The 16,624-nt window shown below is 38.8% G+C and overlaps 1 protein-coding gene across 1 annotated transcript in view; it reads left to right on the top strand.

Annotated features, from left to right (window-relative positions):
* Positions 1-16,624, top strand: part of CCDC170 (coiled-coil domain containing 170) — a 70,085-nt gene that overhangs the window by 11,983 nt on the left and 41,478 nt on the right. Inside the window, 3 exon segments of the mRNA XM_007472271.1 lie at positions 1,247-1,503; positions 5,251-5,395; positions 9,194-9,378. Of these exon segments, the coding sequence (XP_007472333.1) occupies positions 1,247-1,503; positions 5,251-5,395; positions 9,194-9,378 (587 nt within the window).

Below are 16,624 nucleotides of genomic sequence, written 5' to 3'. Positions count from 1 at the left end.
GAAAGAGTTTTAAACTTTTTGGCAAAGTTTACGCTTATTCTCTTATCGTGCCCCTACCCTCTAGCTGTGGAGAACTCCTGAAAGGCTGTGCGTTTGCCGTGCTGCAAAGCAGGGTGACATGGGCTGGATTCTGGATCTCAGGGGAGCTCTACATCCTCGAGAGCACCTGGGGACACCTGGGGACTTTGGGTTTGGGCTGTGTGGGCTTTGGATGGCTGTAAGCATCCCTGGGAGTAGCTGCCTTTAATGTGGTTTGCTTGCAATCCGAAGCTCTGGGGGTGGAAATCTGAATCCCTTTCTTGTGGTTCTGATTGTCTGGGGGAAATTCTAGGAAGATGATTGGGATCCATTTACCCTCTGGCCTGGATCAGGTCTATTGTGGAGTTGCTGGGAGATTCTCTTTAGACTCATTGCGCTTATAGCCTGATGGCCCCAAGGAATCCTAGGCTTGCCTGTGAGGTAACTAGCAGTCTCACTAGGCTGCCAGGATCCCACTGAAAGATAAGTTGATGTGTGTGTGTGTGTGTGTGTGTGTGTGTGTGTGTGTGTGTGTGTGTATGCATGCATACTTACATTTCCAAAAAAATAGATGCATTCATAAAGTTTTCTAATGGGAGTGGATCTGGTAGCTTAATAAGGCACATACTGTGTTCAGCATTTTGATGCCACAGAATTCATAAAAGTTAGAACGTTTCCTTTGTATAAATCCTATAATGATTTTTCCTTTTCTCCTATATTTTTTCCAGAAATCCGAGTATTTTTTTTTCTTTATCAGCCACAGTAAGGGTCCATAAGGCCAGGGGGAGAAATGCTGTGATATATCACGTAGTCTGTATTGACTTGGGAAACAGCTATGGCCATGAAATTACAAACAGCCTACCTTGCAGCTTCCTTGTTTCATCGTGAGCAGCAATAGCGGTAATACAGATTTAGAAAATGAATTCTCATTGCAAAATATTTTATTGCTTTTTGCAAAATACACCACACATGTCTCTTGAGTGAGACTCAATTACCACAAGACATTGCTCAATTGTTTTTTGAAAAAGAGAGACTATGAAGTCCACTCTTTAGGCATAATTTCCCAGCTGGTAATATGGAAACAAATATGAAGAAAAAAAAAGTCAAGTCAGATGACGTCATGAATAAAAGATTGAAATTTTAAGTTATGACTTTGGGGTTTTTTCAAGGTACTTCCAACTTACACCATTGACATCTTTTCCGTCTTTTTACTTCTTTTCCATGTTAGCTTCGAGAACTGCAATCCAAGATGCTTTCCAAAGAAGTTTCCTGTCAAGAGTTGAAAGCTGAAATGGAGAACTACGGAGAAAACAATGCCAGAAAATCGTCTCTCCTCACCTCTTTGAGAGACAGAGTTCAGGAGCTAGAGGAAGAATCAGCGGCACTCTCCACTTCTAAAATGAGAACTAAAATCACAGCTTAGTCTGCAATCAGGGAGAACCAGGAGTTAAAGAAGAAAGTTGTAGAACTGGACGAGAAATTGCAGTGAGGATATTTCAATATACTTCTCAGTGGAGCTAGTGTTAAAATACTAACTTCCTTTTTTTTTAAACTTTAAAAAAATACATTTATTAATTTATTTTTGGCTGTGTTGGGTGTTTGCTGCTCCGTGCAGGCTTTCTCTAGTTCAGGTGAGGGGGGCTGCTCTTTGTTGCTGCACGTGGGCTTCTCATTTCCGTGACTTCTCTTGTCGCCGAGCAGGGCTCTAGGTGCACGGGCTTCAGTAGTTGTGGCAGGCAGGCTCAGTAGTTGTGGCTCACGGGCTCTAGAGTTCAGGCTCAGTAGTTGTGGTGCATGGGCTTAGTTGCTTTGTGGCATGTGGAGTCTTCCTGGACTAGGGCTCGAACCCGTGTCCCTTGCATTTTTGGAAAAAAAAAAAATCATTGCCCTCACTTATCTTTGGAGTCTTGAAAATTTTTTCCAAGCTCATTTCTAAATGTCACCAAGAATCTTAACAAACATGGCACTGTCCTAAGCATGTTTATGCCCTATTGATTAGGGTTGCAAATTCTTAGATATATACAATTTGGAAGATTTCCTCTTAAGCAGAGGTTTAAGTGGAGGTGGTGGAATAGTGCACAGGGGGAAGGGTTTATTCAGAAGCTAGTTATAAAAATACCCTGGAAACCCAGAACACCCCAGACCACCCTGAACACTCCTCATTTGGGTTTATTGCCAGTTTATGCAGAGAGCTCAGGAAATCTAGGTTTTCTACCCTTAGTTCTGACAAAAGGTGATTATTGAGATAAAATTGGGAGCTACCTGTTCTTAAGATACACTTTAAAAATTCTGTGTATAATAACTTAAATCACTTTACTAATAAAATACTTGATACTTGTTTTACTTATTTCGTCTTATAAAGATAAAAACAAAAACCCAATGCTTCCAGCTCCTGTCCTCTTTCTCTCCTTCCATGTACTGCCAAACTCCTGGAACATGTTTATATGTACTCACTGTACCAATTTCTCTCCTTTCTCAGATCTACTCCACTGAAGCCACTCATTAAGGTGACCAGTGACCGCGCATTGCAAATTCAATGATCAGCCCTCTCTTACTTGACCTTCCAGTATGAGCCAACAGTTGACTTTTCTCCCTGAACCACTTTCTTGTTTTAGCTTCCAGGACATTACGCGTGCCTGCTTTTTTTTTTTTTTTTTTTTTTTCTTTTAGTACGCGGGCCTCTCACTGTTGTGGCCTCTCCCGTTGCGGAGCACAGGCTCCGGGCGCGCAGGCTCAGCGGCCATGGCTCACGGGCCCAGCCGCTCTGCGGCACGTGGGATCTTCCCGGACCGGGGCACGAACCCGTGTTCCCTGCATCGGCAGGCGGACTCTCAACCACTGTGCCACCAGGGAAGCCCCCTGCTTTTGATCTTACTTTTCTAGCCTCTCTGTCACAGTCTCTTGCTTTGTCCTCCTCATCTCCTTGACTTCCAAGTACTGGAGTGCCCCAGGGCTCACTCAGTCCTCGACTCTCTTCTCCTTTCTATGTAAATTCACTCTCATCCAGTCTCATGACTTAAAGTATGATCTACATGCTGGTGACCCCCCACGAGCATGTAGTTTCTAGATCTAGCCTGGACCTCTTCCCAGCGCTCAAGACCCACATATCTTTTTTTTTTTTTTTTTTTTTTAAGACCCACATATTTTACGACTTACTGGGCATCTCCATGCGGATGTCTAACAGGCAACTCAAACAGAACATGTCCAAAATTCCTCCTGGTGTTTCCACAAAATCCTCCTGTGCTTTTCCTAATCTCGTTTAATGATAATTCCATTCTTCTAGTTGATCAGGGCCAAAATCTTGGATCATCCTTGTTTCTCTTTCCTTGATCCTTCAGTAAATCTCATCATCTATCTCTGCCATCCAAATAAATCTAAATTTTGACAACTTCCCATTGCCACTAGCGACTACATCTAAAATTTCACCCCACTCCTCCCAAATGTTTCTTACCCCCTTTCCTGCTTAATTGTTTTTGTCTCCAGCCCCTTTATAATATACTATACATTTTACATACATTTATGTTTTGATTATTGTCCATATTTCCAACTAGAATGTAAGCCCCATGAGGGATGTTTATCTGTTTTGTTTACCACTGTATCCTTAGCACCTTTAAGCATAGTAAGTAGCATAGTAAGTGCCCAATAAATATTTATTAAACAAATGAGTAATAAAATGATACATATTCATTATAAGAAAGTTTTTAAAGATATAATAAAGTGCCCCCCAAAATTAAAATTACTCACAACCTTATGATTCCAGAAATGCTATAGTTAACATTTTGTTGGATAGATCTTCAGACAGTTGTACATAAACGGCATCATGTAGTGAACTATTTTTCCTGAATAATATGTTTTAAATACTTAAAAAGTCTTTCACTGTATCATTTTTAATGGCCAGTGATATTCCATTGCCTGTTAATATCATAATTTACTTAACAGGTTGTTTTTGCTCTTAACTTTAGGCACTTAGGTTAGTTCCAGTCAAAAAATTATTATAAACTAAGATGCATGAGTACCCATGTGCATTCATATTTTCACATTTATGTGATTATGTCTTTATGATAGACGCCTGGGACTTTGTTGGGTTAAAGTGAAATGCAAATAGAAGTGGAAATAATTTAGAAACTCCTGGAACAGAGAAGTAAGACTGAAATCTTAGCGTAAATATATAGAATCATATACATAAATAAATCAGAGCCATAGCATTAACTATGACTTAAATGAGTGAGAGAGACTGAATAAATATTACCTTTCATATGCTGAAAATAAGAACTTAGAGATATATTGATGTTGGTCTTTTATTGTTATACATTTTTTCTAAATAGAAATATGATATGCTTTTGAGTATATGCAATTACATGCTTTGTTAATCTTTGAATAGCGTGAAAGAATTGCAGTAAACACTCAACATGGTAAAAAGGGAAAGCAAGAATCATGTTTATTATCTAGGGTACTAAAAAATGATGCCAAATTATTGAAATGATCCTAATTTGCCTTTAAAATATGTCTGTTTTTTATGATCTCTTAGTTTTTAACATTTAAAGAATTAGAAATAGACTATGCTATTTTAGCAAACCTATCTGAGATTTGAAATAAAATATTCACAGCAGAGCATAAATTGACTGATTTTCCTTGATTGGCCCATTCCAATACTCTTTAAAAATTCTGGATGTGCAAAAACTAATAGTGATCTTTGCTGATGATTGAACACCTCTCTTTTCCAGGGGTGGGCACATCCCCTGCTTCTGATGTATTTTTTATTATAGTTATGCTTGGCCATGAGCCAGGGAAAGCTCTAAGTAACCCTTATGGATTATTGTGTAGTGACCAAAGCATGGTCTCTAGACCCAATGTGGCATCACTCTCTTTCTTTCCCACGAAGCCGCAACAGAGACTCATGGCTGAGTGGATCCACGTGTGATCTAGAGAACCACCTTCCACTTCTGCAGATCCTAAAATGTCAGGAACAGGAGGCAGATAATGTGTCTCCCTTGGTAAGATGCCGTAAAGATCTCCCTACATTTCTGCAAAGTGTACATGCCCCAGAGTTGTTTCCACTTTTCTCCCTCTTTAACTGGGCTTGCAAGATGATATCGTGCTCTGTGTCTGGGAAACTGTGTTGTGTTGAAATGATTATTGGTTATTCCCCGACAGAGAGCTTGAGTTCTGAACTTTGATGAACGTTATCTTCTTTGGTGTTAAAACTTGACTTATTTGTTATTTGCCCGACAGAAAATATTTAAAGGAAAACAAGGAGAATGAGGATCAAGTCTCACAGAATTGCAGGAAACATGAGGAATTTCTGGCTCAACTTCATGACTGCTTAGATCCAGGGAAGAAGAATGAAAAGGCATCAGATGAAGATTTAATTCTAAAGGTATTTGTATGAAGATTAAAAAGACTGTACATTTAGTGGTCATTCTGAAGTGTGCCATAAAGGAAGAGCTGTGGTTGAGTCTGGGGGTGCAGGAGAACAGGACAGGAGCCCTAGTACAGCATTAATTGACTGCGTGACCTGGGAAAAACCATATCACCTCTCTGAGCCTCGATTCCAAGATCCTTTCTAGCATTATTTGAGATTAATTATTCTCCAGAAGGAATTGATTGTTTTGTCTAAAATGTATTTAGGTTGTCAAATACAACGAATTATTCATTTTAATGATTTGTTTTAGGAAGATTTTTGTTTGTTTTAGTTACAGATAGAAGCACATACACACTCACAACCACAACCAAAACCAGCTGTGTGTCATTTTTGGGATACTTTTTGAGCATAAGGTTAAGATTATCTCTAAAGTACTTTTTAATTTTACACTAAAGCCAAATAAATAAAAATCCTACTTTAATGGTAGGTTGCCATTGAGATGGAAATTAATTATATCACTACCTGGACTGTAGTGATTCATTAGAGAGCCTGAAGCTATTTGAATGGACACCATATCTTTGCTCATTTATAAACCTTTCATATCCTTGCTTCCTGATAGATTTCCATGCCGCCATTCTTTTTCTAAAAAAATATTTATTTATTTATTTAAATGCAAGTATAGTTGATTTACACTGTTGTGTTAGTTTCAGGTGTACAGCAAAGTGATTCATATACATATGATTCAGTAATATATATATATATGTATTATATATATATAGTCTTTTTCAGATTCTTTTCCCTTATAAGTTATTATAAATTATTGAGTATAGTTCCCTGTGCTATGAAGTAAGTTCTTGTTGGTTATCTATTTTATATATAGTAGTGTGTATATGTTAGCCTCAAACTCCTAAGTTATCCCTCCCCCGCTTCCCCCTTTGGTTACCATAAGTTTGTTCTCTATGTCTGTGGGTCTATTTCTATTTTGTACATAAGTTCATCTGGATAATTTTTGTTTAGATTCCACATATAAGCGATAGCATATGGTATTTTTCTTTCTCTGTCTGGCTTACGTCACTTAGTATCATAATCTCTAAGTCCATCCATGTTGCTGCAAATGGCATTATTTCTTTCTTTTCTATGGCTGAGTATTATTCCATTGTGTATATATACCGCATCTTCTTTATCCAGTCATCTCTTGATGGACATTTAGGTTGCTTCCATGTCTTGGCTATTGTAAACAGCACTGCAGTGACCACTGGGGATGCAGCCATTCTTTTTTAAATACATGGACTCCCGTATTTTTTTAAATTAATTAATTAATTAATTTTTGGCTGTGTTGGGTCTTCGTTTCTGTGCGAGGGCTTTCTCTAGTTGCGGCAAGCAGGGGCCACTCTTCATCGCGGTGCGCGGGCCTCACTGTCGCGGCCTCTCTTGTTGCGGAGCACAAGCTCCAGACGCGCAGGCTCAGTAGTTGTGGCTCACAGGTCTAGTTGCTCCGCAGCATGTGGGATCTTCCCAGACCAGGGCTCGAACCCGTGTCCCCTGCACTGGCAGGCAGATTCTTAACCACTGCGCCACCAGGGAAGCCCGATGCAGCCATTCTTAAAGGCCTCCCCTCAGTGGGTTATTAGTAAGCCTCCCACGTGAACTCTGTGAAAGCTGCGAAATGATAACACTTTGCTTCAGGAAGTTCCACCTCACTCATGGGTTTTGGTTGCTCAGGCCTGGGGTCTGTCTGATACCCTCAAGGTGCTGGATTCAGCTCCCCCTCTGTAACATGTGACCAGGAGCCTGGCAATAAAAGTCCACTTCACATTATAGTTTGGGGGCTTATCTTTAAAGCCAAGTGGTGGGGAAAAGAAAAGGAAATTAAGAAGCTCCTTCTTTCAGGTACCCTTTCCCTCATCAGAGACAATCTCCAGGTGCTAATCTGGGTGTTAATACTGTATTAATCTCGCCTTTTTATATTCTGTACTTCGAATGCTTTGAAATCTGGGGCCTTGCTGACCCAGGAAAGACTGGGTCCCAGGATTAGCCAATTCCTAGTAAGTGACTCTCCTGGGTGCACAGCTTTCATATGCAAACCAACCAATACAGAGCCCATACCCCAGCCCCTTCCTCTATCAGGCTTTTATACTCTGGCCACTATCCAACTAATCACCCCAGGGTCAGGTGCCAGACAACTAGAGATGGCTCCTACACTCCAGAACCCACTGAAATTACTCACACTAGGCAATTCTAAGCTTGCTTACCCTGCCTCACCCATTCCTTCCTGTGGAAAACATGTTTTCCCCTGGCTCTCTCTGTCTCCTGACCAGCCCTGGTGCTCCCTGGGTGGCCCTGCATGGCATGGTGTGCCCCTTCCTCTCAGAAACTGTGAGTAACACAGTTTCAATCACTGTCTCCTGATCTGTTGGCTTCACCATACCTGGATGATAATATAACCTATATTTTTAAACAGGTACTGGGACCCTAGAGTTTTAGCATCCCAATCACCTGAGGAGGTCCCTGTCTTAAAAAAAAACCCCAACAATCTCACTGGCCAAGAGCATAAAGGCTACTGTCTTGAACACTCACTAGGTGGTACCCTGAGAAGGTGAACAAAACCACTGCAGTTTCAAAGCCATTCCCTTACTTTTATCGCCCTTATAATCACATGTACACACACACTCTAAGGAAACAGTAGAAAAGAAGGGATTTCTTATTTGACATTCATTCATCCATTTCCCATACATTTAGTGAGTGATTACAGTATGCTAGACACTGTTCTGGGTGCTGGGATACAGCAGTGAATGAGACAAGACTGAGTCTGTGCCCTCCTAGAGCTTCCATTGTTGTGGTTAAAGATGCTGAGGAAATAAACAAATATCCAGTATTATCCCATGTAGTAAAAGGTGCAAAGAAGAAAAACAAATCAGGATATGGGGAAAGAGAGTGAAGCAGGTTAGAGGCATGGGATGCTACTTTAGGTAGACCGGCCAAGGAGTGCCCCTCTGAGATGGGGACCTTGAAAGGATGTTGGAGAGGAAGCATACAAACATGAGGAAAAGTGTTCAAGAGAGAGGGAATAGCACTGAGTCAGGAGCAGGGCACCATGTTGGCAAATTGCTGAGGCTAAAAGATACGTCACTTCCCCTGATTGTCCTAACACAAATGCTGACCCTGTCATGAGAAGTTTCGGGTCTTTCGACAGACATCCTTGAGCTGTCTGCGTGGCTGTTTCCCTGGGGCCAAGGAGCCTGGTTGGTTTTATTTTCCCTCCTTATAAATCATACAAGTCTTATTCTCCCAGCTAACCACTTGAATACATTGTTTGAGCATGTTATTCGGGATTTTTCTATGCTTATATTAATAAGAAGGATTTTCTTTTTAAAAAAGAGAGTCCTGCTTTCTTCTCTGTATGTCCCCACCCTGTGCCAGGTAACGCCTTGCAGGCAGCTGGTGCCAGTGGATGTGGGCTGAATAGAACGCCCTTGCTCCCTTGCCTGCTGTAACTCTGTAGGAACATCACCGGCCCTTGAGTATTTAGCAGCCAGGGGCTGGTTGATGCTTGTTCTGTCTGGAAGCTTTTGGCTGAACTCTCATCATTGTTGCCTTGTAGCTACCTTTTGGTTAATTTTAATTTGACCACTGGGTCTGCACATAACAAGAGCATTTAGGGACTGCCTTTGAAAAAGTTATCTTTTGAGTGGATGGAGGGATATAGCTCTTTTCATGTGATAATGAGATCATTGGGGTTTATAGATCAGAATTGCTTAGAGTGGTATGAAATTATTAATTTTTACGGGACAGCTGTAATTGCTTTCTCTTCAGCTTGGAGAGCTGTGCAAGGAAAACGCATTCGTGAAAGGACAAATTGTTACTCTTGAAGAGACTAAAAATGTCCATGAGATGGAGGCAAAAGCTAGCAGAGAAACAATCATGAGGCTGGCTTCAGAAGTAAACAGAGAGCAGAAAAAAGCTGCCTTCTGCGTTGAAGAGAAAGAGAAGCTGAACCAGGTACAGTATGTGGAGCGTGCATCTGTGCATCTGTGCATATGTGCATCTGTGATCATGTTTATGAAGCAGAAATTGAAAACCAGATGTGGATGAGCACACGAGTGTTATCGACTGCAATTTCAAAGGCTCCTCTCAGCAGGAGGTCTGGGGCACCATGGGAGTCAGTGACCTGATCTGGCCATTGGATACAGTTTTTTTCTAATTAGAAAAAAAGAAATACAAAACACTTAAAAGTAAAAAGTTTGTAGCTAATACGTCTTATTTGGTTAAACTGTAAGGATTACAAAAATTTTAAATTAATTTTTGAACAAATAGGTAATGCATTCACAAGATACAAAATTCTAAATGGACACAGGGGAATGTGATGAGACGTTATCCCCCAATCCCTTCCCCCCAGCCACCCAGTTGGTCTCTCTAGAGGCAACCTGTTAACAATTGCTTATATACCTTTCTAGAAATATTCTACATATATATATGCGTATGTTTATTCTTTTTATTTATTTTTAACACAAATGGCAACACACTCTGCACCTCTGTTTTTCTTTTTATTTACTTTTTAAAAAATGGGTAAGACACTACACACTATTATACACAAGGCTGCTATGAATAATCTATCAGTTCTCATATGTGAGACTATATCAGCAAGACAAAAATCCTAGAAGTAGACTTGCTGGGTCAAAGGATATGGGGTTTGTAATGTTGAGAGATATTGCCAAAGGGAAGTGACTCTTAATTCCACACTTTTATTTATCCAATGAATTGCTTTACCTTTTAAATTAGCTGGAGCCTGTTTGAGCATGGGAATTAATACTGTATTTTTTTTTAACACTATATAATCCTTTAATTATATTTTTAAAATTTTGTGTCAAGGAAACTAATTATGGGATTAATAATAACAATTAATTTCCAAAAGCAAAAGTGAGCTAGTGCAATCAGTTAATAAAATATGTAGGAGAAGGTTGAAAAGTAAAGGAGATGGAGTTTAAAATTAAGGAATGACTAATGCTGCAAAAGAGAGGCTCCATGAAGGGTGAAGCTTCAGTGGTGTTCCACAGGCTGCAACGGGGGTTCTGGAGTTGGCAGGATGCAGTAGAAGGAGCCATCTTTGTGGGATCATCTCTTAGGTCTCCCAGGTCTACAGCGACCTCACTGCCAAGCTGAGGTAAGATGAGAAGTTGGAATATGAAAGCGATCCACAGTAATGATAATAATTTCTATTTCCCCCCAGTTCTCTGTATCAAAAGCCCTTCTTACCACTGGACTTCTTCTGTCACATTAACTTTGTGAAATGAGTAAAAATTTTATCACTGTTATCAAGTCACTTCAATCATCTGAACACCTTGTCTTAGTCTGCTTCGGCTATTATAATAAAATGCCATACACTGGATGGCTTAAAAAACAGACATTTATTTCTCGTAGTTCTGGAGGCTGGGAGGTAATGACATTTAGTGACCTCATCTAAATGTAATTACCTCTCAATGGTCCCATCTCCAGACACCATCACGTTGGATGCTAGGGTTTCAACATATGAATTTTGAGCAGATACAATTCAAATAACTCAATTATTTTTCTCCAAATTTTTCTTACAAAAATTTTCAAACATGTATAGACAGGAATACAATGAACATCCATTTATTACCCATCCAAATGCAACAGTTGTTAGCATTTTGCTGTATTTGCTTTATTACTTTGTATACACACACACACACACACACACACACACACACACAAAATAGGTTTAGACATCGTATGTATTGTTTCTGACTACAGCAGCATATATATTCTAAGAATAAGGACATTACTGTATATAATCACAATACCATTATCACATCTAAAAGTCAGCAATAATGCCACAATATCATCCTTGGAGGTTATCAGACCCACACGTTTTTCGTACTCCTTAAGAGGTGGAATTGAATCCCCCTGCCCTTGTGGGCTGGATGAACTGACTCACTTCCAGTGAGTGGAATACGTCAGAAGTGGTGGGATCTCACTTATGAGATTGGGTTATGAAAACACTGTGGCTTTTGTCTTAGATACACTCTCTTGAATTCCCTTGCATCATTGCTTTTGAGGAACACCAGCTGTCATGTGGTGGGGCCCTCAGGTAGCCAGTTGCCTGGCCCAGGTGCCCAGGAACCGAGGCCTATCAGCTACCATGTGAGTGAGCTTGGAAGTGAATTCTCCTTCAGATGATCTTGAGGTGACAGTAGCCCTGGTCAACAGCTTGACTAGAACCTTCTGAGAGGCCTTGAGTCAGAAACACCCAGCTAAGTCAGTCCCAGATTTCTGGCCCATATTGCTGTGAGATAATAAATGTTTGTTGTGTTAAGCCACTAAGTTTGGGCTAATTTGTTACACAGCAATAGATAATCAATAACCATCTAATATTGACATTCAAATTTCATCATTTTCTACAAGAATGTCTTTTATAGCTGTTTTCTTCCCCAAGTTGGGGCTCAGTCTAGGTTCATTCATTGCATTTATTTGTTATGTTTAGCCTTTTATAGTTTTTCAAAAAATATTATTGACTTGTACAGAGTACAGAGCAGTGGTCTGATTGTTTCTTCAAGATGTTAATTAACTTGCTTATCTATGCCCTATACACTTAAAGTTGGATCTAGGCGCTGTATTGGATTCAGGTTAAACCTTTTTAAAAAATAATTAATTAATTTATTTATTTATTTTTGGCTGCGTTGGGCCTTCGTTGCTGCACATGGGCTTTCTCTAGCTGTGGCGAGCGGGGGCTACTCTTTGTTGTGGTGAGTGGGCTTCTCATTGTGGTGGCTTCTCTTGTTGCAGAGCACAGGCTCTAGGCATGCGGGCTTCAGTAGTTGTGGCTCATGGGCTCTAGAGCACAGGCTCAGTAGTTGTGGCGCACGGGCTTAATTGCTCTGTGGCATGTGGGATCTTCCCAGACCAGGGATTGAACCTGTGTCCCCTGCATTGGTAGGCGGATTCTTAACCACTGTGCCACCAGGGAAGTCCCCAGGTTAAACCTTTCTGGCAAGAGTATTTCAAAGCTAAAGTTGTATACTTCATACTGCATTGCATTAGAAGCAGATAGTGATAGATTTTTCTGTTGTTGCTGAAACTAAGTTTGATTGCCCATATCTTTAGTGTAAAGGTACATTTTTTTTCCTTCAGTTAAGTAAAGTATCTGTGGGGTGATCATTGGCAGGTTATTTCTGTTCTGCATCAAGTTGACCTAGTGATGTTATCATCCATTGATTCTTTTCTGGATTAACTTACATTAGGGGTGGCAAAGTGGTAATATTCTAATTTCATCCTTCCTTCTACTTATTAGTTGACATTCTTACGTAAAGAAAAGCTTTTTGTTTTCTTACCTTTTATTTTCAATTCTATGGACACATGGATTTTTGTTTATTGACACTTACCATGTTATAATCAATTATTCTCCTTTTGGCTTTCCAATCCTCCATGTTTGGCCAGGACAAGTCCCTACGAGATGGTCTCTGTGACCTTATAACCTGACTCCTTTAGTCTTTCAGTGCTTCCTTGCCTTTTGACAGAAGATGATATCTTAGGCTCACTTACAATTTTCAGACCACAGAACTAAAAGCAGCCTATTCTCTATGGAGCTTTGGCTCCTTTTACTGGGGAATGGTGCTTAGAAACCAAGATTCAGGCTTTAGGTGTGCTCATTGCTATTGGGGTGTCATTGCTTTCAGTGGACAGAGCTAGAAATACTTTTTTTAGTAATAAATTAATACTGGTATTTTTAATTAAAAGTAATATTCTAGAGTTAATTAGAATATTACTTTTAATTAATTTTAAAAATAAAAATTTAAAATTAATTAATTTATTAATAAATGAATATCTTTTAACTTTATATTAGTATCTTTTGGATATTAACAATAATATTTACTCATTTGCTTTGTCTTACAATATACATAAAATTATTTCAAAATTACACTTTCAATATTCTACCTGTAAGTAAACCTCCTTAGTGAAGTTTAAGACTCTCAGACTTTTTATGTTAGTACTATCAGCAATCATTAGTATAATAGTCACCATTTATCACTTGCCATTAGCGTAGTCATTTTGCTAAGCGCTCAGAGAGGTTATGTACTTTGCTCAAGTATGCACAGCTATTAACTGGCAAAGTGACTTGAACCCTGGTCATTATGTTGTTGTGCTTTTATCAATAATCCCCTTTACATGTATATTCACAGCTACTTCCTCTGTACAAGTCTGGTGCCAAATACTATTTGTCAGTGGAACAATAAAAATAAGCAGCTATGCAAATTTCCTCAGTGAATGAATGATTTTAATTTGATTATAGATAGTAGTTATCAAATTATCAAGCCTTGAAAATTATGAAGAATTGAGTTTGTCTATAAGAGTGCGTTTCTGGAGATGAGCAGTAGGAAATGGCAATGTATTGCAAAAGCACATTAAAAATACAAAACTTACTCCTCTTTTTTATGTGTTTTTACTTGTAAATGACTGATGATGCAATGTTGTTCAGACTTGTGAAACGCACTCACTTTGGGATCAAGTTCCTGCCAAAATAATACAAATTATTTAAAAAATATGGGCAGTAAAAAACTTGAGGTCTTTAATAAAGTGCTCATTCATGGGATTATGACTCCAAAGATTTACTACTGAAAAACACTGTCAAGTGGTTTTACGGACACATTAATGGTCTCAGGAAGAGTTTTCATAATGCTTTCTAAAGCTCTGTTTTTGAGGTTGGAAACTTACTTTATTAATATAGTTCAGAATGACTGCAGAGGCAGAAGTATCCACGGGGCTGGGGTGCTGTTTCTACCAAACTCAGCTTCTCTTATTATCTTAATGATTTTTTTTAAAGTTACTTTATGAAAATTCCCCAATAAAAATCCAGGTGATTTATTATACATATGGATAATATATTATTTGACAATCTTTAATAGTTAAAATTGCAGTACGTTTTAAAAACTTTTATAGATTGGCACCTTTTGTTGTTGTTGTTGTCTCGAAATAATCTAATGCTGAGAAAAGTAGTCACTTTATCTACATTAGCCACACACGTTTCCTATAGACCAGACATTTCAATCAGTGAATCAGAAATTAAACTTACATAATGGATTTAAAACAGCTTATTTTCCTTCACACTATTCACATTTTCCTTAATTCTAGTGGCCAGAATTGAAGCTAGGAGAAAGAATATTGGTTTTGGAGTCAGCAGGCTTGGTTTGGAAGGATGTCCCTTCTGCTTTCTTGGTTTGTTGTCTACAGCAGAGTGTGTAAGAGGGGAGAGGATAAGAGAGACACACTGAGCAGGGTGGCTCAGAGGCGAGGCTCTTGGATTTTTAATATAGGCTCCAGAATCATTTGGCTGTGTGATCTGAGGCATATGACTTTACCTCTTTGAACTTCAGTTTCTTGTATGTAAAATGGGAAAATAATTTAAGGATCTACCTCTTACAGTTATCGTTAGGATTGAATGATGTAACCTACCTATGGTACTCAAGACAAGCCCAGCACATAATTGATGCTCAGTGTTTTAATTTCCTTTTCCTAGTTATTTACTTTTATCTAGGGATTAAAATAAATGTATGGTTATTTTAAGAGTACAGACATATGGAAAGAGTTCCTGGAAATGAGAAATTATCAGACAGGATAAATTACTAAAGAAGTTAAAGATCTCTTTATAATCACAGAATCACAATGTTGGAGGTGACCCTAAGGTCTTTTAGAATCTAGATCATCTAACTCTCTATTTGAAATAAGAATCATCTCTAAAATGTCCCTGTCTAGCTAGTACCCAGCCTTCCCTTGAACTCCTCCAGAGGCAGGGAACTCACCGGAGGTCCACTTCCTCTGTGCAGTCTTAATTGTTTCACAGTTCTTCACTGTAGCAAGTCAGGATCAAAATCCCTATAATTCACGTCCTCATCCTGGTTCTCTCTTTTTTTCCAGTTTTATGGAGATATAATCGCTATACAGTACTGTGTAAGTTTAAGGTGTAGAGCATAATGGTTTGACTTACACACATCTTGAAATGATTACACAATAAGTTTAGTGAACATCCACCATCTCGTATAGATACAAAATTAAAGAAATAGAAAATGTTTTCTTTGTGATGAGAACTCTTAGGATTTACTCTCTTCACAACTGTCCCGTATAACATACGGCAGCGTTCATTATACTTATCATGTTGTACATCACATCCCTAGAATTTATTTGTCTTTTAAGTGGGAGTTTGTACCTTTTGACTGCCTTCATCCAATTCCCCCTTCCCCTACCTCCCACCCCTTGTAACCAATGAGTTTGTTTGTTTTTGAAGTATATTTGTCCTACAACACTATGTTAGTTCCTGTTATGCAACATAGTGATTTGATATTTCTATATATTTCAAAATGATCATCATGGTAAGTCTATTTACTGTCAGTCACAATAAAAGGATATTACATAATTATTGATTATATTCCCCAATGTACATTTCATACCCATGACTCATTTATTTTGCAGCTGGAAGTTTGTACATCTTAGTTTCCCTCACCTACTTCTTTCCTTCCCTCATCCCCCTACCCTCTGGCAACCACCTGTTTGTTCTCTGTATCTATGACTCCATTTCTGTTTTGTTATGTCTGTTCATTTGTTTTTTAGATTGCACATATAAATGGAATCACACAGTGATTCTGTGTCTTTCTCTGTCTGACTGATTTCACTTAGCATAGACACCCTCTAGGTCCATCCATGTTGTTGCAAATGGCAAGATTTCATTCTTTTTTTATAGCTGAGTTTATAGCTGAGTTATATACATTCTTATAGCTGAGTTTATAGCTGAGTTATACATATATAATGCTGCAAGGAACATAGGGGTGCGTATATCTTTTCTAATTAGTATTTTCATTTTCCTTGGATAAATATCCAGGAGTGGAATTGCTGGATGATATGGTTGTTCAATTTTATTTTTTTTGAGGAATCTCCATATTGTTTTCCACAGAGGCTGCACCAATTTACATTCTACCAACTGTGAACAAGGGTTTCCTTTTCTCCACATCCTCACCAACACTTGCTATTTGTTGTCTTATTGATAATAACTGTACTGACTGGTGAGAAGTAATATCTCATTGTGGTTTTGATTTTCAGTAGTGATGCTGAGGATCTTTTCATGGATCTGTTGGCCATCTGTATGTCTTTTTGGAAAAATGTCTATTCAGGTCCTCTGCCCATTTTTCAATCTAGTTGTTCTCTTTTTTTTTTTTTTTTTTTTTGGTACCCCGGCCTCTC

The sequence above is a fragment of the Lipotes vexillifer genome, unplaced genomic scaffold (assembly GCF_000442215.2).
Source record: "Lipotes vexillifer unplaced genomic scaffold, Lipotes_vexillifer_v1.1 scaffold639, whole genome shotgun sequence".
NCBI lineage: Eukaryota > Metazoa > Chordata > Mammalia > Artiodactyla > Lipotidae > Lipotes > Lipotes vexillifer.
Note: the sequence above shows the minus strand (reverse complement) of the source record. Positions and strands in the feature narration are given on the sequence as shown.